This window comes from Haliaeetus leucocephalus, unplaced genomic scaffold (assembly GCF_000737465.1).
Source record: "Haliaeetus leucocephalus isolate CR32 unplaced genomic scaffold, Haliaeetus_leucocephalus-4.0 Scaffold273, whole genome shotgun sequence".
NCBI lineage: Eukaryota > Metazoa > Chordata > Aves > Accipitriformes > Accipitridae > Haliaeetus > Haliaeetus leucocephalus.
The window spans coordinates 5974525-5998272 of NW_010972709.1; the positions used below are offsets into that span (position 1 = coordinate 5974525).

Consider the following 23748-nt stretch of genomic DNA (forward strand, 5'->3'; position numbering starts at 1 on the left):
AAGCATTGATGTGCTGTATGGGGGGGGGGTATTAAATTCAGTGCAGTGACCTTGAGCAGAATGTAATTTCAAAAGTGCCTTAAATATGCTGATGACATAAAATAAGGCTGAGGAAGTTGGAGGGGCAGGAGGGTAGGGGACAGAGGAACAAAACAAACTCATTCAAAATGATTTGGATTTATCAGGATTACAGGCAGATAAGTGGCTTATGCAGTTTATTGTAGGGAAGTGTGAGGTAATGAGGCCAGGGACCAAAAGCAATCAGACTCCAGTCGGAGTGAGAGCAGCGTGGAATACAGATCAGAGCATGGCGAAAAGGGCATATGCAGCACTGGGGGAAGTCGTGTCTAAAGTGAATAGCTGTCTTGATGCCTCTCTTGTTACAGACCTCAGCTCTACAGCTGTGCTTACCACGTGGCTGAGAAATGGCTGGTCCTGCTAAAGAGGCTCCTGTTCAGCATTGTCAATCCATGAACTGGCTTGTAAATGAGGCCTGGGTTTAAAATTATCTTTCTCTTCGAAGATTTCTAGATATGGTTGTACCTCTTTCTGGGAGCAAACCAAGTCAGGCAAAAAGGAAGATGGAGGGAATATAGCCATGCCAACATGAATTAGAGGGACAGAGTCAGGCCTTATCTATTGGTGTAAAAACATGCAGGAATTGTTTCATGCTGGTTTGACCAAGCAAAAACCCTTCAGAACCTGTAAGAAGTGTGCCTGTTAGTTGCAGATGAACAGAGGAGAACCCAGCTTTTGATGTCAGAGGAAACATGATCTGTAACTGAGCTGCCTAATAGTCCATTACACTGACTTTATAGACTAGAAAAAATAAAAAAAAAATGTGTTGTTTTGGACTAATGAGCACCCTGCTGGATCACAGTAAAGCACAGAGGAATTGGTGAATCTTTCCAGTTGGCTAATCTGGAGGTAGATTCCATGGTTTTGAAAGTACTTGTTTTCTTCTGGTTTTCTTTCCTTCTTTTTAGTTCTAATGTCTATTTTCATTTTTAAAATGTTTCATTTGTCCCTAAATAGTAAGTTTTAAATTTTTCTCAGTTGTGGCCAAGTAGCTTTTGAAACCAAATCAAAGGCAGAAACAATAAAAGGAGAGCTTTCTGCATTGAAGTCTGTTGATGTCCTTGCAGCTTTCTTCATTCTGTTAGATAACATATTAACTACCCCTGTTTAAAAGTGCTTTCTCAAACTTGACCCATATCTCTAAGCATCATTTTTACACTTATTTTTCACATAACAAATTACATATTTGAAAATATAATCTTCCTGTCTTACCTTTTACTGCCTCAATTTCATTTATGTCCAGACAGATTCCCAATAGTTGATAATTTCCAGTGTCTTAATATCTAGGGTATATCAATAACACACAGACTTCTCTTTTTCTTTGAGTCCTTCCTGCCTGGTGCTGCATTAGATGGAAGTCCATTATTGTTTAGAAGTCATAGATGCATGTGTTATGTTTGCAGTATTTGAGTAAGGCAGTGAGGAGCTACAGGAAAAATTTAACTGGGAAGGACAGAGGCTAAGGCAAGCCACAAATGATAACTTGATCTCATACCCTAATCCTTATGTCATATCAGAATTGAGTCACGAATGGGGAGTGATGAAAGAATCCTTGGGGAAATAAGAGATGCACTTGGAATTTTTCCTTTTCTGAGTCTCTTCAGGCTTTTGTGGCCTCTGGTTAACAGTCTAGTGTCCCTGCCTGGGATACTGGGAGCATGCTGGAAGTGCTTTGAGATGTGCTGTACCCCCACCCAGAGATGTACATCTTCCTTTGATTGCTTATGTTGTTGTAATAATAACAATGAAAGAAAGATGATCTCCATGTACTTGTACTCCGTGTTTCTGTTATCCGTTGGTTCTCCACAGCAAATGGTCACTATTAGTTAGAATCTGCATCCTTGGAGTTCTGTTGTCAGTTTGGGCTGTTGTCACACACTTTGCTAATACCCTCTAGTAATTTTATTTCTTATTCACATGCACACTTAATGTCCTTAGTCATTAGACTGAAAAATGTTAACCTTGTCATAGTTAGTGACTGGAAGCAGAAAAGTCCATTTAATTCTCAGGGGAATGAATTCTAATTTTCTGCTTGTCAGGAAGTGACATTTTACATATTTTTCTCTTTTTTTCCACCAGTTTAGTGCTAAATTTAAATATGTGTGTCATAGGAATAGACCTTTTGTCTGTGCTAAACACCCCAAAAGCCTTGGCGGGTATCCAATGTATGAGACTCTTGACCAATAGCTGCTGGTAGAGCTCATTTCATGCATTGAAGAGAATGGGAGGTGAGAATGAAAAGTTGGAGATAAGAGGTCATTGCAGGGGGCACATTAGCATTGCACGTCAGAATGCATATTTTTTCCCCTAGAAAATACAGATGAAAAGCAGCTCATCTGGAATAAAATATCCAATGAAGAAACAAATTATGTTAAGCAAGCTAGTACTAATATTTGTCACTTAGATGTGACACCTTCTATTTAATGTCACAAACTACTGGGAGCCTTTGAAAAACGTACTGGTTGGAAGGCAAGTTGTCTGCAGATACTGAGTTCACTGTTCTATGAAAGGGAATAACTTATGTCTTGAAAAATAGATGGCATTTATGGCAAAGAGAAATAATCCTCCCACAGATTACAGCTGTTCACTGCATTGTTGTGCTGGTGGTCTTATCTCATCAGTGGATATTTTATAAGGGTTGTGGTTTTTTTTTTTTAATATACATTTCCATAAGGCTGTTCTGAGGAGGACATTGTGTGCTGGGAGCTGGATGTATTTTGAGAAAGACGTACCACTACAAAGAACTCTGAGTCTAAATTGCAAAGATGGATGAAGTAAAAATGCGGGATGGTTATTTTGCTTTTTACAGATGGGAACTGAAGCAGGGGACAGCGACTGTTGTGGCCAAAGTCACCCTGGGAGTCCGTGGAATTGCATCCTGATCTTTGAAGTTCAGTTCCAGTATCTTTACTATATATTGTCTTTCTGTTCCCTCACTGCTGAATGTAGATTTAATATGTACATGTGTAATGAGCCAAACATGTTCTGCATATGTTTAGCCAAATTCTGACCTTAGGGACATGAGGCAAGCTCTCCCTGATCTAGTTAGGACTGCTTTCATGGCTGGGCTCAACCCAAGGAGTGCAAAACAATGTTGGCATTTAGTGTATGAAACTAAAGCCCCTCCTGGGCTTGAAGTTCAGTTCATCTGTCTGTTTGGTGTTTTAACAAACTCAGGCTTCTCTGTGAGTTCTGGAGAAGAGATGGCAGGCCAGTGGGTAATAAACTGCATGGCTGATTGTCCGACCTCTTGTATTGTCTGCGCACCAGATGCTGATTAATGATTAGCGTGTAACAAATTAATAAATCAATACCACAAACAAATAAACCATCCATTACAGTGGCCTGTCAAGTCTCTCTCTCCTCTAGGAGAGGAGAGAGAGACCTGCAGGCATTACATTCTTCACTATATGTAAATGCCTCTGGACTATGTGGTATCCTGGCACCCTGCAGGTATGACGTACAGATGAGATTAATTATATTCCATAGGTAATTTGATATGTGCTGAAAAAAAAATCTGAAGTTTTTTGCTTAGTTTTGTTCTATGCAGATGTTCTTGAAGGGAAGGGTGAGTGCTCAGCACAGTAAATGTGGGCTTAGGAGGAATAAGTTTAATATGCTGTCTTCCTGTACAGCCCTGGTATCTTGCCTTGAAGGGGTTATCCACACTGACTAATTTCAGACAACTACCTTTGAAGTCTAAAGATAAGACCTTATTGCCCAAGCTCCCTCTGTAGCTTTGTGGAGAAAGCAAGGATCCTGTAGTGCACCATTTAAAGGTCTGAATTTGGACTCCAGTCCTGAATAGTGATCAGAGAAGTTTAAAATTAATCCATGTGAAATATCAAACATCACCGATGCTGGCTCAGATAAACTAAGGTCAAGCAACAAGTTGAGTTACTGTGTTGTTATCAACAAGCTGTTCAAAGCACAAATACTTTTGTGCATCTGGCCTTATTTTTCAGAATTTAAAGGTGTTACGATACATCATGGTATACAGCTAATTCATGTCTCTGTAACAATCAAAGATTCAGACAGAATTCAGAGGTGGTTTCTGAGTCTGTACAAACACCTCCAAATCTAGAATAGGACAGGGGAGCAATTAAATTCCTGATTGGCCTGACTGGTTCTTCCATTCTAATTACATAGGAAGTGTGTGTGTGTACTTTTGTGCAGTTCTTTGGGCATGATTTGTATATTCTAATAAATAACAAGTATATATGTGCATAATTAGAAGGGACAATAAAGAAAAGCAGTTGATGAAATTGAATTATGCATAATAAAGCTGTAATTTTTTAGAGAAGTCTGTAGTCATCAGGAGAGAAAGCGAAGCTTGCTTGTTTTATTAGTGTTGTGAGAGACCTGAGCTGGAACTACAGTCTTATAAGCTTTAATATTTTATGATGTCTCATTGTATTACAAAGAACTTATTTTCTAACTCTTTATTTCACCCATTTATGGGCCTTTCCTAAAGCAGCATATCCTGCCCTGCACTCTAATCTTACTGGCTTCCTGTCCTTTTTATGCTATTCTGGCTCTGCAGGCCCTGGGTCAACTGTTGTCTAGGCTTAATTTAGGGAGCGTTTGTGATTAAATATGGCTGCAAATCTATTCTCTGCATTTTCCTCACATGGCAACCTGACTAGAGGGTCTGGGAGTCAGCTGAAGTCTAAATTCAGAACCGTTTCTTAGAAGCACAGACCTGGGGAGGTTCACGATCCAGTCCAGCGCTGCCAGACAGTATGTCTGATGTATTTTATGTCAGGTATCCAAAACCCACCACGTTTAGGTGAGACCAGATGAACAAAACAACCTTTTGGAACCTGAGATATAGGACAAACTCTGCAAACTGGCTGTCAGCTGGCCTTATGGGGACCATTCAGTAGGCATAGACTTACAAGGCAACAGTGTGTATTTATCTACTTTTTCACATTAAAAAATGTGAAAATCATTAGTACAGAGCCCTTCTTCAAAACAGAAAGAGGTTTGGCTCCATAGGTTTGAAGACCCTTTCTCATATTTGGATGCTTTTAGCACATTGATGACTACTATCTGCATGTGCATTATTCAGCTCCAAAACAACTATAGCAACACTGCCAAATATACACATGAAATGAATATAAAATACATTCCAAACAATTGTAGTATTTATGTAATTTGGTGTCTTCTGTGTTCCACAAAACCTCAACAGATTGTTAACTCCCGCAGAACCAGTAAGCTGATAGGTGCACACAGCAGTACAGAGTCTGGCTCCCCAGCAGAAAACAGTATGAGCAGAACAAGCCTGGTAATGCCTGTCACTATTGACAGTTAATGACTGATTAGCAATGACTCCAACAGTGCAAATGAAAGGAGAATTAAAAGCAGATTTAGGCAATGCTTTCTCTTTCTTGAGTCCTTTAAGTGTAAAATAACTGCACAAATGCATGAGGGACATTTTAATAGTGATTTGCTGAATATGAAGAAGATTGTTCCCTCTCAAGTTAAATAACACTGACCCAAGGTGAAGGAGTTCGTCTCAAACTGTCCATTGCTATTGGCTATTTCATTAAAATGCTTATTTTCTCAGCACTTGTACCTTAAACAAATAGAAGAACAAAGAAACATGGTGAAAAACCTATTTTCGTCAGAACTATGGTGAGAGCTGTTGAACTTTTCTCATTTGCATGTAAGTAACTCAAATTATTAAGGACATAGCTTCTAGGAGAACAAAAACATCAGCAGTGCTCCTTGAGAGCCAAGTTATTGTCTAGCTTGCACTGCAATGTTCTTCCTTTACCCTGGCACTATGTCCTGGTCAGAGCTGGCTCAAGACCCCCCCGAAGTGTAGGCTAAAGTGGATTTTCCTACCTTAAAGATTCAGGGCCCATTTCCTGGTGCTCTGCCCTGCATTAAAAGAGCAGGAGATGTCAGAGTTCTCCCTCCTCCCAGTCCCTGACCCAGCAGCACCACTGCTCATACACCCTCATTTTTCCTGTGACAGAAGCAGCACAGCCAGCCTGACTTCTCAGGACTTGCACTTAAGCAAGAAGGGCTGTTTTGTTGCCCCTAAGGATGCGTTGCCACAGAGAACTCCCAACTTTGCCTGTGACTACAACCAAGAAGGAAATGAGGTGGGGGACAACATCTCTCTGCTCAAGTGAACCAATAAACAGTGTCCCTCTACGCTTTCTCTCCAGCCTGTCAGCTGTATCTTGGCTTCTACTAAGAGACTGTAAATATATAGGTTTTGTTCATTAAGCAAGTATAATGCTAAGATGGAAGCTGTAATGCACATGATGGGGAGCACAAGAAATTACTACAGCTTTCATTTAAACAAAGGACATGACTGCACTCTGGCAGCAAGACCATAATGGCTGCTTGATTTTTCCAGACGGGGACTGTAGCTCACTGGGTTTTTTTGGGCTCTTGCTTTGTTTTTGTTTTTGCTCCAGCTTTTAAGGATGAGAATGTTGTGTCTGACGCATGTCAGCAAGCGAAGGAGATTCACTAGCATAGCTGGGTTCATCTTGCTCCCCGGTGAGGAATAAAAGCATTAACCGTCTCTCACTTCAGGAGGAGAAGGGGGGGCTGTTTTCAGCCTGCAAGAAGTGAGAAGGCATTGTCAGGTTTAGGTCAGGCTGGAGCACAGGGCTGTGTGGCACTCTCAGCAGGACAGATTAGCTGGGTGTCACACGGCAGCCTGGAGGCATCATTTGGAAAAAGCAAGAGACAGAAGTGTGTGTGTGCAGGGTGTGGGGGGGTAAAGGCTGCCATGTCTTGTTTTGGTGCAAGGCTGTTCTCTACAGCAATGATCTTTCTGGAATGCAGACTCAGAAAAATGGATCGAATAAAGAGCCTTTGTCAAGGAAGCAGAGAGAGAAAATGGCCACTTCTATACTCCCTATATTAGAACTCTAAATAATGCTGTTACTGGAGCTGTTAAAGACATTGTTTAACAGGAGTCCTGCATTTAATCCCAATCTGGTACCTGCAAAAACTGATCCTGCAGTCAATTGCACCCAGTGAAGATGGTGTCAGCGGAGCCACCTGACTGAAAAGGACAGGGGGCAAGAATGAAGATTCTTTCTGTTCTATTTCTTCATGGTTGGATCTGGTTTTGTGCTTTGAAGTTCTCAGGTTTATTTCAATCTTTAGTGAATCTTCAGTTTATTTCATTTCTTTAGTGAAGTAGATAAAGCATGGAGGGGGAAAATACGAGGGAAAGGGCCAAATTCAAAGTTGAGTCAAACTTGGGCAACATATGCAACCTGCGACCACTAGGTGTAACTTACATTAATAAAAACACATTGTACTGACTAATCACTTCAAAATTTCAGCCAGATTTCAACATAACTATGTAACTGCAGTGTGCACCTCACCTAAACCAGGAAGCATAAAGTTATCGCATGATAAAGAAATGCTAGAGTTTGGAATAGAGACCTAGTGAGCTGCCTCACAGTAAAAATGGTAAAACTGCATCTCCATTATTACAATTCATTTCCTGGACTCCAGGTTTACTGATGTAATCCCTTCTCTCCATTCCAAAACAATTAAATGAATAAATACAAACTAAAACAGTAGCTTGCCCCGTTACTGCAGTTAAGTGTGCAATGGACATTGAATGGCAATAGATTTAAGGTCCTTTGACTTAGAGTGAATTCAGAGCAAGCCTTAGCAACTTCGGTTGGGTAAACTTAGTTTTTGCCTGTGTCTGATCTGAAGTTTGGATAGGCATCCAAGTATTCAAAGGTTTGGGTGCCATAGGGCTTTAGGTATGCTTCAATATGGTTTGTAGTACAACACTGAAAATGCCTGAGGAATACAGAAGGAACCCTGGATGCTGCTGTCTTCTGGGTCTTATAGAGAGATAGGAAAATAGGACAGGAAGGAATTTCGAACGATCTTCCATTTTAGCCCTTTGCCTGTGGCAACATCAGCTTACACCTGTACCATGTAATAGCTTTATGCTGATTATTTTTAAAAGTAAACCTAGTATTTGAAATGTGTTTATTTATTATGGATCATTTAAAATTGTGGCAAAATGAAGCAAAAACTTGGTCAAAGTTTTCTTAGTTTGTTACCAGGATATTAAGAACTTAATATTTACTAAAATAAAAAAAGAAATGCACCACTCTTGCGTGAAACATGGTTACCTTTTTCTTAGCTATCATTAAAATCCTGAGCTTTTTGTTACTGACACAAGTCAGGAGTAATAAACTTAAATGATATAAAAGATATGACAGGTAATTATCCTCAGAGATACTCTCTAAAAAAGATACTTTAATGTATTGTACTTTAATGTACCTAGCACATCTCTTCCATAAATGTAACCTCTATTATGCATTTTCAAAGAGTAGGAAGTGTGCTTATTCTAAGCTTAGATTTTTCATATGCTCTCGTCTCTTAAAAAAGAAAACAAAAGCACCAAGAAGTAACAACCCGCCTTTGATCTATAATTTCCTGTGCTGTTGCTAAACACATAGTGATTTTTTTGTACTTTTAGAAGGTTTACTAAGGCTGTGTAATGTTACTTTTGAGATCAATGTACTGATTTAAGAATAACTAAAACATTAAAGGATGGAAAAATCTTACACTGGGGATCAGACATAATGATGTTCTGAAGAATACGTTGCCTCGTGTCCAGCTAGAACTTTGCATGGTATAGTAAATACAGCTGCATTTGCTTAAATGATAAGGAGTTAAATTAACCTGCTACGTTTACTTTTATACTTATCAGATGGTCTGACCCCATCTCATCCTCCTTCTCTAAACTTCTGGTGAACTGCCTCCTGAAATGCTGGGATGCTGTACATAACCTACAGTGTTGCAGGGTGGCCATCTGAAGTCATGGCAGTTTGTGGATGGTGCAGAGAGAGAAATGCAGATGCTTCAGAACACTTTTCATGCACACAACCTCCAGTTTCTCTGCAAGCCTTGTGCTAGATGTCCAGTGGCTTACCACCATCCTGGGATGGTTTTGGACATTTAATACTCTGTCAGAGCCTGTAAAACCCACTGCTCAGACTGATAAGTGTGTCTTACTTCAAAGGTGGCAATACTACATCTTTCTGTACTGAGATGAAAAGCTGCCCTGTGGTACTCCTCAGGTTATACTAGAGAATTTCCAGTTAAAAACCCTAATGGAAACAAATCCACCACTGAGGCATACAGGAAGGAGCATTCTTTTAATCTCTTTCAACTATTCTCCACGTAACAGAGCGAGTCTTGAGATGTGTGTGAGCAGCCTGAAACTCTAAGGTCAAAATTATCTCCAATTCATCTGATGAAAATAATGACTCTTCACATCAGTGAAGCATTTTGCTTCACTGGTGCAATATGAATCAGATTTGTGTTGTTTTTACAAAGTTTCTGGGTTTGTTTTAAATTTATTTCTCAATACTGCTGGTCCTTTCTATGTACGATAGAGCAGACTGAAGGGGCAATATTTTGTTCGCTGGCAACCTGATCAGTTTCACAACACAATGCTATCATTTTCCAGTACAGTTACATTTATTACACTATGGCCCTATGAAATGGTTTGACATGCTTTCAACTAGTTAAATAACAATTTGATGGGATGTGAAAACCACAGGAGTCAGGAAGAAGGTAATAGCTGTGAGTGGGCCTTATCTGTCTTGCTACACTGACACTTAACGGTTTCAAGGGGAACTAAATACAACACATTTAGGAACCTAATGCAAAAAGTGACCTGGGTTGGGCTTCACACGGGAGTAGAGGTTTCTGGTCTGGTTGCCAATGACTATGTTAGACTAGTGTTTGTCGCTTTGGTACTCTAGAATGTGGAAGAAACCATAAAGAATCCTTCACTAAAGGGGGAAGTTATATGTGTGTATGGGGAGCCTTAGGTCTCTGAAAAGAAAAAAAACAAAAATCTACCTCTGCTTTGTAACGCAAACGATCTCAAAATTGAAGTTACTTCAGGCTGACAGAGTAGCCAATAGCAGGAACTGGAGATAGTAATTTTTGCACAAGCTTAGGACAGCAGTGGGTATCCATTAGGATAGTCACAGCATGTAACTTTGTAGAAATGTCTCATGCAGAATAGTGATTAGATTTATTCTCTCAGCGGCCACCTTTTACAGTAGCTAGATCAATTGGCTATGCACATGCTGTGGTTGCTTTTCATTGTGCTTCTTTCAAAATGTACAGCAACACTTGTATGGTGATTGCAATTTGAGTAGTGCTACTTATTCAGAATCACCATTTCACTATCATCTAATAAAAGATCTTTATTCTTTGATACAAAATGCATTTTAAATAAATAATAATCTTTCAACTCTGAGCTCCCGGTAGGATATCTTCTATTAATGAAATTATAAATAGCAAGTGCTAGTTCTATGCCAGTTCCTACAGCACAGAAAAGAACACATTGTGAAGGAAAATGCACCAGGTTTTTGCCACCCAATTTTGTTGTTTATAAAGCAAGTGCTTGTGAGAAAGATAATTCTGATTTCCTAGTTCTTCAACTTAAATACAACTGTCATTTAAGCCTCTACTATTATTTCATCACACACAAAAGTATATACAGGCACACATCCATGGTGGCAAAAGACGTATGGCTGACTTATTTTCAGGTCTTGCTGTGGTGACTGTGTATCAAATACAGTAAAATTTTTGCATATGCAATTCTGAAAGCATCATCCATAGTTTCTCTTTAAAATAAGCCTGTTACCAAAGAACTAGTTTATCTGAAAACAACAGTCAAAAGACAAGATGGCTTCAGTTTTCTGAAAAATTTTAGTATATTAAGGAGGAATTGATATGCATACTACTTTGCTAACGTGAACCTTAGACCACCAAAAGCTTTACAAAAGACTATGCCAAATGAAATTTGATTGAAGCACAGAAGACATCTAAATACACTTGCATCTTGTTTTAAAATTTTGGTTAAAAATAAACTGCATAACTTTTTATATACATTTAGAAACATCCCATTCTGCTCTGACTCGCACAGAAGCACAGGTCTAAGACTTTTATATAGAATTAAAATTGTCTTGACTTTTGCTGCATTTTTGAAGTGATTTAATTTTGTTTTGAAGCATTTCCCCAGTGTGTGCACTGAGTTTACTAACACTGTCCTGACCTTGGAGATGGTGTGATATTTTACAGTGTGCAGTGACATTTATGTGCCCAACTTGGCTCCAATAAATAGGTTAATTTCCGCAAATTAAATGCCAGGTTTGTAACATTACAAGGTGATTTAATAATTCTGTATCGGCCTTTTGGATTCACAGTTGGGGCAGTTGACTGGGCAGTCCTTTGTCAGCTGCAAATCCACAACTTCTACACAATTTTTTCAGGTATAAAAGGTATAAAGGGTCAAACTAAAAGGGTTGGGAAAAGAAATAGTAAGGTTTATAGTTTCACATATTCTTCAATACCAAACCCCCAAATACATGGATCAATTAACAACTGACAGATTTATGCTAGAGGAATGAGTTAAAATTTTAGACAATACTCCTTACACATCCCAAATCAGGCTATATCAAAGTATCTCCTGAAGTAAAGGCACCTTAAATGATGGAAAGTATAATAATAAACATTACTGTTAGTACAGAGTTAATATTCAGACATTGGGAATAAGATTCAGAAATGTCCAACTGTAGATGCTGAACAAAGAATTTATTTTGGTTTTCAAAATCAAACCATGGCTCATATGGATTTGGATTTCACTTCATACAAACATCTACTGGATATTACGTGCAAGTTTTGGTTCTTTAATATAAATTTTTTTAAAAAACAGTGGTCTTGAATATCCCCTTTCATTTGGCCTGAATTCATGTAATTTTGTTGCTACTAAATTATGTATTAATCTTTACCATACCTGTTTATATAAATCACACAAGAATAAGAGGATTTATACACAACCTTAAAATAAAATGAAGAACCATGTGATTAAAACAAAACAGATACAAATGTAGCAATGACAAGAAAGCACACTGATTTAAAATATTGTGCTTACAATTATCTTGCTTGTTCAAAGAACAGTTTACACATGTTATAGTTAGTAGCTAAACTGCAATTTAGCCTAAATTTCCAGAGTCTGATTCCAAGTTATTCTTTATTCTGGTTTTTAAGTAATGTGTCTGAAGTTACTTCTGCTATGTATCCTTGTTCTTGGGTAATCTTTCCAAAGGATATGAGTCACTTCTCCATTATTTGTAAAGAATATGGAAGAAGTAAAATATTATTATTTTGTGGGCATTTGGAACTGGATGTAAAAAAAAAATAGATGGGATGTTGATCATTGTGAGTCATTTCTTGGGAAGAAGAAAAGAACAAACACTAGCTGCTGACCTACTGCTATGAAAGCCAAGGACTTACTGCTGACTCAAGAAGTAGATATTGATAGCTGCAGAATACAAAGGAGATCTTGCAGCAGGATTAAAGAGGAAAGTCTTTCCTCTCTAAGTAATAAGGAGTTATAAGGAGCTGCCTGTGTTGATTTCTTGGACGCTACTATTTGTTTGAACAATCTTCTAGTTTAAACACGTTAGCCAATTATAACTATGTTCTGCAAATAGTTGCTACAACTAAATGAGTCTCTCTCTGTGTTTCCAAAAGTCCTGGCAAATTTTCAGGTAAGTAATGAAGTGCAAGTATGAACTCCATGGCTCTGAGGTAGCTACACCAGTAACTGTCAGTGCAACCCCCTACTATTTTTGAGACTTTCACCAGTCCTGGTTGGTATAAATATTGGTATAAACAAAACTGAAGCAACATAAATACTTTGTAACACATCTGCATTCTGATCAACTAATTGAAAAACCCCTGCTTTGATACCAAAACTGATTTTTGAAAGTCACTTTGTGTCACTGTGGCCTTTGTATACTTTACTTAAACCAATCAAGCAGCTGCACTGGGAAGTACTCAATTTCTTATGTGTGTAACTACAAAAACTACCTGTAAAGCATGCACAACACAAAAAACAATGCATTTAATAATTATGACTTAACTGTACTTATGATTTGTCTGTTTTTTTCAAGCTGCAGTGGACACACCATGATGAAGCCTGATAATTATCTTTTTTTTGCAGGTGTTGTTTGTTGTGTTTTGTTTTTTTAATGAGGAAAGCTTCTTTCCAAATGCAAGGATGCAGTTCCATGGCAGCTTGAGCCAGTTTAAGTCATGCCTGCTACTCTTCTCTGCCTCTTCTCATTCTCTTTCTGTACAAAAGAGATGTTTTTGTGCTAGCACAGGCACTTGAGCAACTCAATAGTGGGCCAGTTCAGAGTGCTGATTGAAAACTAATTCTACACACAGATTCCAATACTGGTAAGTGATGAATTGGGAACAAGCAGCAGGGTAGGATTGTCAGGAACATGGCAGTCTGTATTTATGTTTGAAAAAGCTGCTGTGAAACTGAGTCTGAATGGAGGCTTTCATGGAGAAACAATTATAAAAATGTGCTCTGTCATTACAAAATGAGTTTTTTAAAGACTTCCAATAACTATTTTAAAATCATAGTCTTACTAATGCTAATAAAAGTAGTACCTGCTCTATGATCTTTATATGAGTTTATTAATTTTAAAGCATAAATGTTTAACAGTCCAACAGTCCAATGTAGAATGCTAACTTAGGGATGCAAATGGATCTATGTGCCTAGCTGTTATTTCTCAATGTCAGTCAGAGGGCTCACATGGCCACTTCAAATCCTTAAAAAAGGTACCTTTGCAGCTTTGGATTTGAAAACCACGTTCAAGTTCTAACCCTGGAACAGCTGATCTCCAGCCAATAAATCCCTGGGTAGTCTTAGGTACTGGAGGAGATGGAATCACCTAGAATAAAAGTAACATGTAGAATTCAGTGATTAAAAGGTTTTTGATTGTAATTTCTGTCATGCAACATCCTCTTCAGTGCTGTAGTGTGGATGGAAATGAGAACTTATAAAAAATAGTGGGTTTAAATACAATCTGCTGAATTAATATCCTGAACACACACTGACATTAATGGAAGGAAATAAGAACTTCGATAGATAGCCCAGTTGCATGCAAGTTTGATTTATAATACAGGATAGCTTATAATTTAAAAACTCATTAGAATAATTTAGGTCCCATTCTATAGCAAGGCACAGGGAAAGAGAGAAGTAAAATGGCCAAATTCCAATGAAGTAACTAACTTTCATTTACCACCCTTCCAAAAAAAAAAAAAAAAAGTCTTTTAATGCCTAAATTGGTATGTATAACAGGAAATCAAAAAGCAAAGTTATTGCTCAGTAGTGTATGTTAGCATACTTGTTTTTTAAGTTTTGCTCAATACCTTTCTAAGGGCTTTACTGGCTTTACATTATGAGGAGAAGAATTTTATCTTCAGCTTTATCTTTTTTCCTTACATAATAACCACAACAACAATAATTAATAATAATAATAATAATAATAATAATGTTTAAAACTAGTTAACTTCTCTGAACAGGAGAAATAGCATTTTATACTTGCTGCAATGTATTCGGTAGCAATGCAGCTATGGAATAATAGTTTTGTGGCCAAATGCTAAAGATATTACTGACCAAGCTGGCTTTTGCATCAAGAACTACTTATTTGTTCCACCTTCTTTCTACTTTAAAAGATGGGTAAGCATCAAGTTAATCTGCAACTAATCTAGCTAAAAAGGAAACAAAACAAAAGCCAACAGTCTCTGTTCACTGACTGCTGTGCTTACTTTGGCTGAATCATCTCAATTGGGCACATTATATCATTTTAGCATCTGGGGACTTAGTAGAGAAATACACAGCAAGAGAACAATGTTTCAGTTCTCTTGCCAGAGTTGCTTCACTTTGTTCTTTGGCCAAGATTAGAAAATGTTTATGATATTTAGGTGGAGCAGTTCCTCTGAAAAGATAATTTTTATGGCCAAAAGTGCCACCCACTGAGCAAGATAAATGAAGGAAATCATGTCCCACTTATGATCTGGGGGAAGGGACTATGAAGAAGCAATTATTAATCTAACCTAGAGAGAAGAACAGATATGATCACTGTTACCATGAAGGTAAATGTGAAGAAGGACACATAGTTCTGAATGAAGACTTAAGAAACTTCGCTCTGAATATGTGAAGGGTGACCTAAATCACAGCTAACCCTTATCTTCCTTAGCAAATAAAGATTCTGAGGTGAAGTTTGTTCGCTATGATCGCTGTTTTAGTATGCACCAGGCTGTGTGTACTACTTTAGCAGCTGATAACTGTCTGCATGATTTGTTAACACACATACACCCTCACTGTGCTGAAGCAGAGGTAAACTTAACTGAAATTGGATGCTTGAGACAAAACTTAAGAATAAGTAGCACTAATGGCAGAAATGTTGGCATTTCATTTCTCTGCCACTCTTGGACACTAGCTCTTGATTTTTTTTTTCAATTTAATCTCAGTAAAAGCTTTTACTACTTCCTCACCTTATCTCCACACCCTTGGAATCCTTTGAAAGAAAGCTAGTTCAGCAAGTAGGAATTTCCAATCTCTTTTGTTTCCTTAATCTTCTCTAAGTGGACTAACTTTCCTTTTTGTTAGCATATTCTGCTTCCCCTTTTATGAATGTGTTCCTCTCCCAATGTCACTGATTTAGCTGCCTGTATGGTTATGGTATTCATTGGTGATTCTGACACTGTATATTTATAAATCAAATCATCAGTCACATTCCACTCTCATTTCCAGCTGTTTGACAACTTTTAGACTCTGTATACGTGAGTATAAATCATATAATGTAAAATCAAATAGTTACGAATTGGTTCATTAGAACTGGCTTTTTACTAATTTGTGCCACTAAAGAGGACAGTGGCATTGTACCTGCCAAAAAGACTGTCTTAAATAAAGCTACAGAAATGACTGCATCTTAACCAATAGTTAAAACTGAGAGTTAAAGTTATGAAAAGCCTTGAAGTAAGACATGTATATTTGAGCAATGAATGGTCAGCAGTCATAAATGGCTCTGTGAGCACTCTTCTGTACTAAACTTTTCAGTTGACTGTTCTGTTACTAGATGTTACAGAGGAGTGCATGGGGGAGGTGCTTTACAGAAAGATGATTATGTACAGTGAAAGCTCTGTGAACTAGCAACCATATCCAACGGGCAATTCCTTGTCTTAAATGAATGCTTTTAAAGCATTGCTCGGGTTGCAAATACAATTTACTTTGACCTTTAGTTTAAAGGCCCACCTCTACAAAACAATTGATTTTTAGAGGTTGTGTGGTTTCTTAAGACAGATATTGCTGTATTGCAATTTTAAAATCTAATTTTCTAACCTTAATGTATTTTTCCACAGGTGTCACAGGTTGAACCTGCAGATGTTCTGGAAGCTGTATCTTGGGCTTTGTATTTTCTTTCTTTTCATCTTCAATCAACTAAAACCAAAACATCAACATTAAAAATTTGATTCTTTATCCTTTGAAATATGCTGTAATATCTGATATCTACACCATTCCCCTCATTGTTGCATCTGAACTCCCTGTTCTTCTCATCTAAAACATGACTACTTATTGTAGTGCTTTGGAAATTATTGTAATGTATTTTTTGGTTTCAGAAAGTGATGCAATTCTGAATTTCAAATGAAAGGCTAAATATTGCTGAGTGATTTCAACTCTCCTAACTACATCACTGGTCCAAAAAGGGCTAGAAATATATCTTACATATATCTTATATGACCACAACCCAAAGATTAATAAATGCTAAATATACATGTTCACCAATAGTAACAATGCATAGTTTGTCAACTTTTCAGCTGTAGATCTATTAGTACTGTGCAAAGGTGGTATGCATGACAGACTATAGTTATCAAGGATGGATGTTGAACCCTAGAGGACCAAAGTTTTCAAAGGTGCTAACTTGTATGCCTACAGGAATTTTCAAAAAATCCTAGAACAGATTAAGTACTTCTAGCCCCATGGAAAGTACATTTCTAACTATTTCAGGGGCTGCATCAACCCTGTTCTTTAGCGATGAAATACTGTGATTCCACATGTAACATTATGTGCTACTATATTCTAATATCTAAACATCACTGAGAATAGACATCTCTCCAAATATTTTCATTTGTTGCAAATTCCCCCACTGAAAATTTAATTAGCTAGAACCTTTTCCCCTAGATTTTTAAACTACCATATGGATAGACAAAGGGGAAATATTTTCCTGTCAGTGTGCATCTAGTACTTGTTAACACTATTGGGAGTCATGTTTCTCAAGAGAAATATATCAGAATATGCATAGCATATAAATTACCACTTGCTGTATTTCATTCAGAGGAAAACTGAAACTTTGAACCTATCTTAAAAGTAGTGCACTTGTTACCTCAGAACCTAGCTTAGTAAAGCATACTCAGTACTTTTCTAGTCTTCTGTGCTCACATAATTTTGTGTTCAGATGAATTTGTGTACAAGTAAATTTCATGTATTGCTTATGTGCCATTCAATTTTACCTCCTCAGGAGGTGTTTTCAAGAACCCCCATTTGTGAGACCATCTTCTTGCAGCTTCTAGTTCACTTTCAATGTATTTTTTCCTGAAAGAGAGAGAGAGAAATATTTAAGATGACTCTGAAAGCTTTCATGTAAAAAAAAACCAACATGCAAACCCAGCTACTAATGTCACAAAGCACAGCACTTTAGCATGAGTCTTTAGACCTTTGCTTCAAAACAGCAAGTTTATGTATGAGTTAGCAATTGTCTGACTTGGAGGTAACGGGGAAATATTTTCCATAGGTTGGAAATGAAACAGTACGTGTGAATGAAACAGTATTTCCTTGCAAACTATGTTTAAGTTAGGAACTGGAGGAGGTCAAATTTGCTGACACATTTTTTGAGAAACTTGAAAAGTAAGCACCAATATCCTTTCGTTCATACTTTCATTTACTATTGACTGATGAAATGACGCTTCATCCCCCCGCTCTGCCCGGGCCCTAGCCCTCCTCCCCGTTCCTCACACCCAGCGGGAGGATGGAGGGAAACGCTGGAGCCCACAGGCAGCGTTTGGCCGCTTCGGGTCTGGCATGCGCCGCTTTGCCGGTCCAACTCGGGGCTGGGCCACCTGAGAGTACTAAAATTCTTGGGCTTTTTGCAGATGGCACTTTACAAACATACGTGAAGCGAACGTAGGACCAAATCCCTTCAGCCTCCGCCCGCCTGAGAGCGGGCGCTGCGGGCGGAGCTGCCCGGGGAGGCTGCCTTGGGCGGGAGGGGAAGGAGGCGGCCGCAGAGCGGCAATAGAGGGAGGCTCGGGGCCGTCGGCTGCGAGGGGAGGGCCGGGGCCGTTACCAGCAGTTGTCCCGCGCTACGAAGTTGCACGGCTGCGCCACGTCGGTGCGCCGCTGCGCCATGTCGCCCGGCCGGGCCGGGCCCTCGCGGCTTGGGCGTTGCCGGGCGACGGCAGCGGAGGCGGTGCCGGCGCCGGCGGCCGTTACAAAAGGGCGGGAAGGGCAGGCGCGCGCTCGTAACCGTTGGCGCTGCCCTGCGGTCCCTGAGGCGACGGTTTTCCCTGGCGGCGGCCCCCCCACACTGGCGAGTAACCCTCCTGCAGTGATACCATAACCGTGTCTCTCAAGTGAAAGGCTAAAAATGCCCGTTCTGTGTTTTCTCTAGGTCTCTCGGGAAACCAGGGGAAGTGCACTCGATGTTGTCAGTAATTTAAGTGTTTGGGGTTTGGTTTGGGTCGGTTTTTTTTTTAATGTTATTCAGCAGGAAAACATGTTTGGATTAACCTGATAAAAAGCTGTTACCTTGCTTGAGGGATTAGCCGTGTTTCAGAGGAAGATGTGTTGTCTAAACTCTGTAACTTACTGATTAGCCAGGCTCCCCTTAGCAGAAAATAAATAGTTGGACACCTTTCTGGATACTGAGTTGTTAGGAGTCTATTTTAAACCCGGACAAGGGAGTTGTTCAACAGCCAAAAACTTGCAGTATTTTCAATCGTTTGTAATGGACATGAAAAAAGGTTGAAGGATGCTGGTTTTTTTTGTTTTTTTGTTTTTTGTTTTTTTTTTTATTCTGATAAGAATCAGCTCATCAATGTGTCCAAAGCTTAGACCATATGTGTTATAATGGGTGTTTGCTTCAGTTTCCTACTTTTTTAACCTGCATCTCCAGTTCCTAGGTCCTCTTGATATGCACCAAACTTATCTTTTGGTAATTGTAGTGGGAAATAACATTGGTCTTATGACATACAGTGTCTCTCTGATCTCTTTTTTCCTGGTAGATATTGTTCTTTACAAACTACATGCTAATATTAGAAGTTCTGAGAAAGACCTCAACATACTTTATAGGTTATATGTGAGAACCCCAAAAATATTTACAGCTTGTAAAAAGTTCACCGTGTTCCAATACATTAATATTTTTGGCTTTCCATCAATTTTTTGGTAATTTTATTTTCTTGCTTTTGCTTTATAGAACATTTCAACAACGAATGTAGCCAACTGGCTCTTTGCCCTTATGGGTTTAAATAGTTCCCTGACCCCTTTCTTTTTATCTGGAAACTGGCTTGTGCAAACACACTGTAAATAGTTCATGTGACTTTTTCACACCATTGGACAGTTACTATCCTTATTATAAAATAAATACAGAAAGGTTTTGACCGAAGCTGAGTGGTTTATAGGTAGTGTGTTTGAATATTTAATTGCTAGCTTTTTATTTGGGTTTGGGTTTTTTTTAATAGAGCAAAGGATCTAAAGACCTTAAATATTTGAGTATGAGAAGATTGTATATGCATTTATTAGTCATTTTAGTACTAAGAACCTCTGAGTAAAAGGAGGGGGGAAAAAACCCCTCCTGTAGTCCTAAAATAGTGATTAATACTGCTCTTCTGGGTCTCTAAAAATCACTAAACTCTCAACAAATAGAATATTTAACTTACATGCCATTTCTTGATTCTCTAATTGATAATTAGACTAGCAATTAAATCAGCTGGGTCTCTTATCACACCCATAAATGCTTTACTCATTGTCCTACTTAATTAACTCCTGCTGCTTAGTCACATTTATCTCAGGAGCCCTCTTATTACAGCCTTGATGCTTTTTGTGGAAAAAAAGTAATTTGTTAATGAAAACAATCAAATTCATAGTTTACTATGTGTCAGTATTTAACCTGCAGTAGCATTTGTCAAGAGAGAATGAAACTTCTTGTACTAACATTGTGAAAACAGGACTTTAAAATGTTCAGTCTTTCTCTTTTTGTACTTAACTGAATTTTTGAGATGAAGGAATGCAGTAAATGAGTAGTTAGTTTTAGGTCTTATTAGGTTCTTCTAAGTACAGGACAACATTAGAATTGCGCTTGCACTATGAGAAAAGAAGTGAAATAGGATTTTAATGAGCTAATAACTATACTGAATGACTTAGGAGTATAGGTCCATTGAGATTCAAAAGTCATTTGCTGAAAGTCTGCATCTTGTAGCTACATACAACGGCATTTGTCATCATGTGACAAATGCTGAAGTAGATACTACATCACTCAAGATATATGTTTAAATAGAATCAAGTTTAAATACTTGGTGCTTCCAAGCAACATTTGGATCTTCTAAGATGGGTAAATTCTAACCTGGACATGGCCGTAAATGCTGAAATCCTAATGCTAATGCTTCCTGTCCTTTTCTGGTTAGGAATTATCCAATTATTTAGGTGCTCAGTAGTGCTGCTGTTGATCAAGTGGCCATTCTTCGAGAACTCACAACTGTTCTTCAAGAATTTACAACCTGTATATAACTCAAGAGTTGCAGATTAGTATCTTGAGTTTCAGATATCCTTTCACCTGTATAAGGCATCATGCTACCACTGGGGAAGCAGTTTCAGTCTTGTGTTTTTTACAGACCCTGTACTCCCTTCTCCCAGCAGATAGTAAAAGTGCTTTTGGTGCTATGTTCTGATGCAGGCTGGGGTACTGATATGGATTAAAACTAACCAAGTGGAAAACAAGATGCTTTAACCCAAATACAGTTTTCTGTGTAGCTGTACAAATGCTTCCACCAGCATGATGGGGCAATGCACGAGAGTTTGGAGGAGGGCAGTGCTGGATGATAATGCTAGGTCCGACTTTTTACAAAGCTACAGCCTTAGGATGTTGTGTTGACACAAATACAGGTGGTACTGCTCTGTGAAATAGGTCAGGGAACCAAACTGACTTAAATAGACTCTGCACAAATAAAAAGTCAGATCACTGTTTTAATCTGTTTCACAGAACAGCTCCGCAAGCAGTTGTGCTTCTGCAATCAAGGCAGCAGACAGAAAGGAGACAGGAAAAGGTGATGTGTGAGCCGAAATGAACAACCCAGGGTAGGTGGATATCTTAAACCTTTACTGCTGCAAAAGACTTTGTCTAATGCAATTATGGCTTTGTTAATGTCATTCACGGTCTTCAAGATTTAAGTTAATTTTTGATTCCTGGAAATCTCATGTGTCCACCCTGATATGAAAATGTTAAAGCTTTTTATATTGCTTGTTTATGGAGAAGAGTGTCCAAATTGGCACACAATAGCTTTCTCAATGATAATCTTTGAAATTACTTGAAAGGAACAAACCTGTTCTCTTTTGGGCTTTATGTAAGTATTTGTAAGTGCTGTTTATGAGCATGTCCCCTCCTGCTGAATATGGTGAGATTTGATTCTAGATACTTGTGCTCTAGTGCTAAAGATGTAGGTATAAAATGCCATATGCTTTACAGTACTCTAAATGAGCTATTCTGTAATTTTCAGCTTCAGGTACAAGGCCAGACCTAGATCGTGTCCCTAATTCCAGCTTTGTTATCAACTAACACAGGTTTTACTGTACTTAATGTTCTTGCCAGTAGAGACTAGACTCTTCTGCCTTTCATCAGAGAATGGGTAGGGAAATTAAAGAAAAAGCTTATTTTTTGTTGTAAAGGGTATTTTGAGTGGTTTTATATTTGCTAGTTCTTAGGCCATAAGTTATTTTGTATTAGTCATCACAGAATTACAATTAGATCTAAATCCTTGATCTCTTATGAAGAGTTCTGCATTGTTCAGTTTGGACATTTACCCCCCCCCCCCAAAAAAAAAATAGAGAGATGGGAATCCTCTCTGAGAATTATGGGGTGATGTAAAAGAACTATTGCTGTTTTAGTGTCCAACATACATGCAAGGAAAGTGTAGGCAGAGCTGGCTTGGGGCACTAGAGCACATAATACTGTGGTTGGGCAGGACAGTCCCTGAGAAACTAATCTGCTTGGCTGGACTTTGAGGAGGTCTTAGCCTTGTAAGGACTGTCTCAGCTTTTGGTGGACCCAGGTGTGTAGCAGCATAAAGGTGCTTTGGGAGAATTCATCCAACTCTGTCTTCATCCCATGTTGTAACAGTGTACTTTATCATAAAGTGTAGTAACTGCCATAGTCAATGAGAAAGCAACAATGCAAATGAAAAAGTATGACTATTTTTCACCTTTGTGATATAAAAGCTTCCAAGTAGAGAAGCTTTTGTCACTAAATGAAGCTTTGAATTGTGTACTTGTTTTCTGAACACTTTTGAAACAAACTAGCAACTCTAAAGGCCTGGTGTAACACATTTTCTTATGAAGAGATGGACTTTATAGACAGTAATTCTTCACAGGAACAGCTATAGCACAGGGGGCTGTGCAACTTCTATTGCACTGTGTCCTGCTGGAGTAGATGTTTGTAAATGCTGTTTTCTATCTGAGCAGCTCAGACAGTGCAATGTAATACATGTGCCGTGAACAGCACACACTAGTGATTTGGGAAATTGTCCCAGAGCTGTCTTGCCAACTAGTATGTGACCAATGAGTCCCATAAATTCCTGCTGTGCTACAGCTTTTGCTGGATGTCTGGCAGCTCTGTAAAGGCAACTGTCAGTGCTCTGACTAGGCTGTTTCATGGCTGGAAAAGTAGAACAAATGCTCTGCACTGATGGGAGACAATAGCAGCGAGGGATGGGAGAATGCTAATATCCCTAAGGAAACCCAGTGGTTTATACCAGTCCATGTTCTCTGGTTTTGTTTCTGAAGGCATGTACTTCACACTATAAGCACTGCCATCTTCACATCTAAAAACTTGAAAAGCAGCTTCATTATTTTTTCAGCTACACTGAGCTTGCTTCTTCCCCTCCAATGTCAGCAATGTCAGAATCTCTGAAAATAATGCTCTTTGAGGTGTTTATGTATCGATTTGTGTATCCATGCTTAGGCTTTTGCATTGAAAATGTTTACCAAAAAAATATGAATTAGTACTGGCAGTTCTGTGCTTGCTGCTCCATGGTTTGCAATATTAGGTGTGGAAGTCTAATAGAGGAGATTGTAAACATAACTTCAGTGTCTTTTGCTAATGTTTCTAAATAGTATTTCAAATGTAGGCAGCCTGAGTGGTAGACTGCTTTGTTATGATTACTGTGATTTAAGTAAACAAAGTCCCATTGACACTATAGACTCTGGCTTCATTCCAAAAAAACCTGCTAAAGTCTATCACATCAAGAATATGTTAATTGGAGTTCCTGAATTTCCATTTACAAAAGGAACCCAATGGCCTGGTTAGAACCATTATGTGTTGTAGCAAAATTTAGAACTGTCATCTTATTGTGGCTGTAATTACACAGTGACTTTTGAACAGTGAGTGGTATGTCTGTTTTCCCAACAATAATATGTTTTCATTTCTCTCCATTAAATGGCACTTACAGCTACAGCTTTATTCAGATTTCTGTGCTCGAAGTATATGAACAATCTTAATTGAATTTAGA

General features: G+C 38.5%; 1 protein-coding gene across 1 annotated transcript; it reads right to left on the reverse strand.

Annotated features, from left to right (window-relative positions):
* Positions 1 to 13703: 13703 nt before the first annotated feature.
* Positions 13704 to 18379, reverse strand: LOC104833201 (chromosome unknown open reading frame, human C20orf85). The gene is made up of 4 exons (XM_010569777.1): positions 18318 to 18379; positions 17485 to 17566; positions 16316 to 16414; positions 13704 to 13859 (listed from the first exon to the last, which is right to left on the reverse strand). The coding sequence occupies exons 1-4, from the start codon at positions 18377 to 18379 to the stop codon at positions 13704 to 13706; spliced, it is 399 nt and encodes a 132-aa protein (XP_010568079.1).
* Positions 18380 to 23748: the final 5369 nt, after the last annotated feature.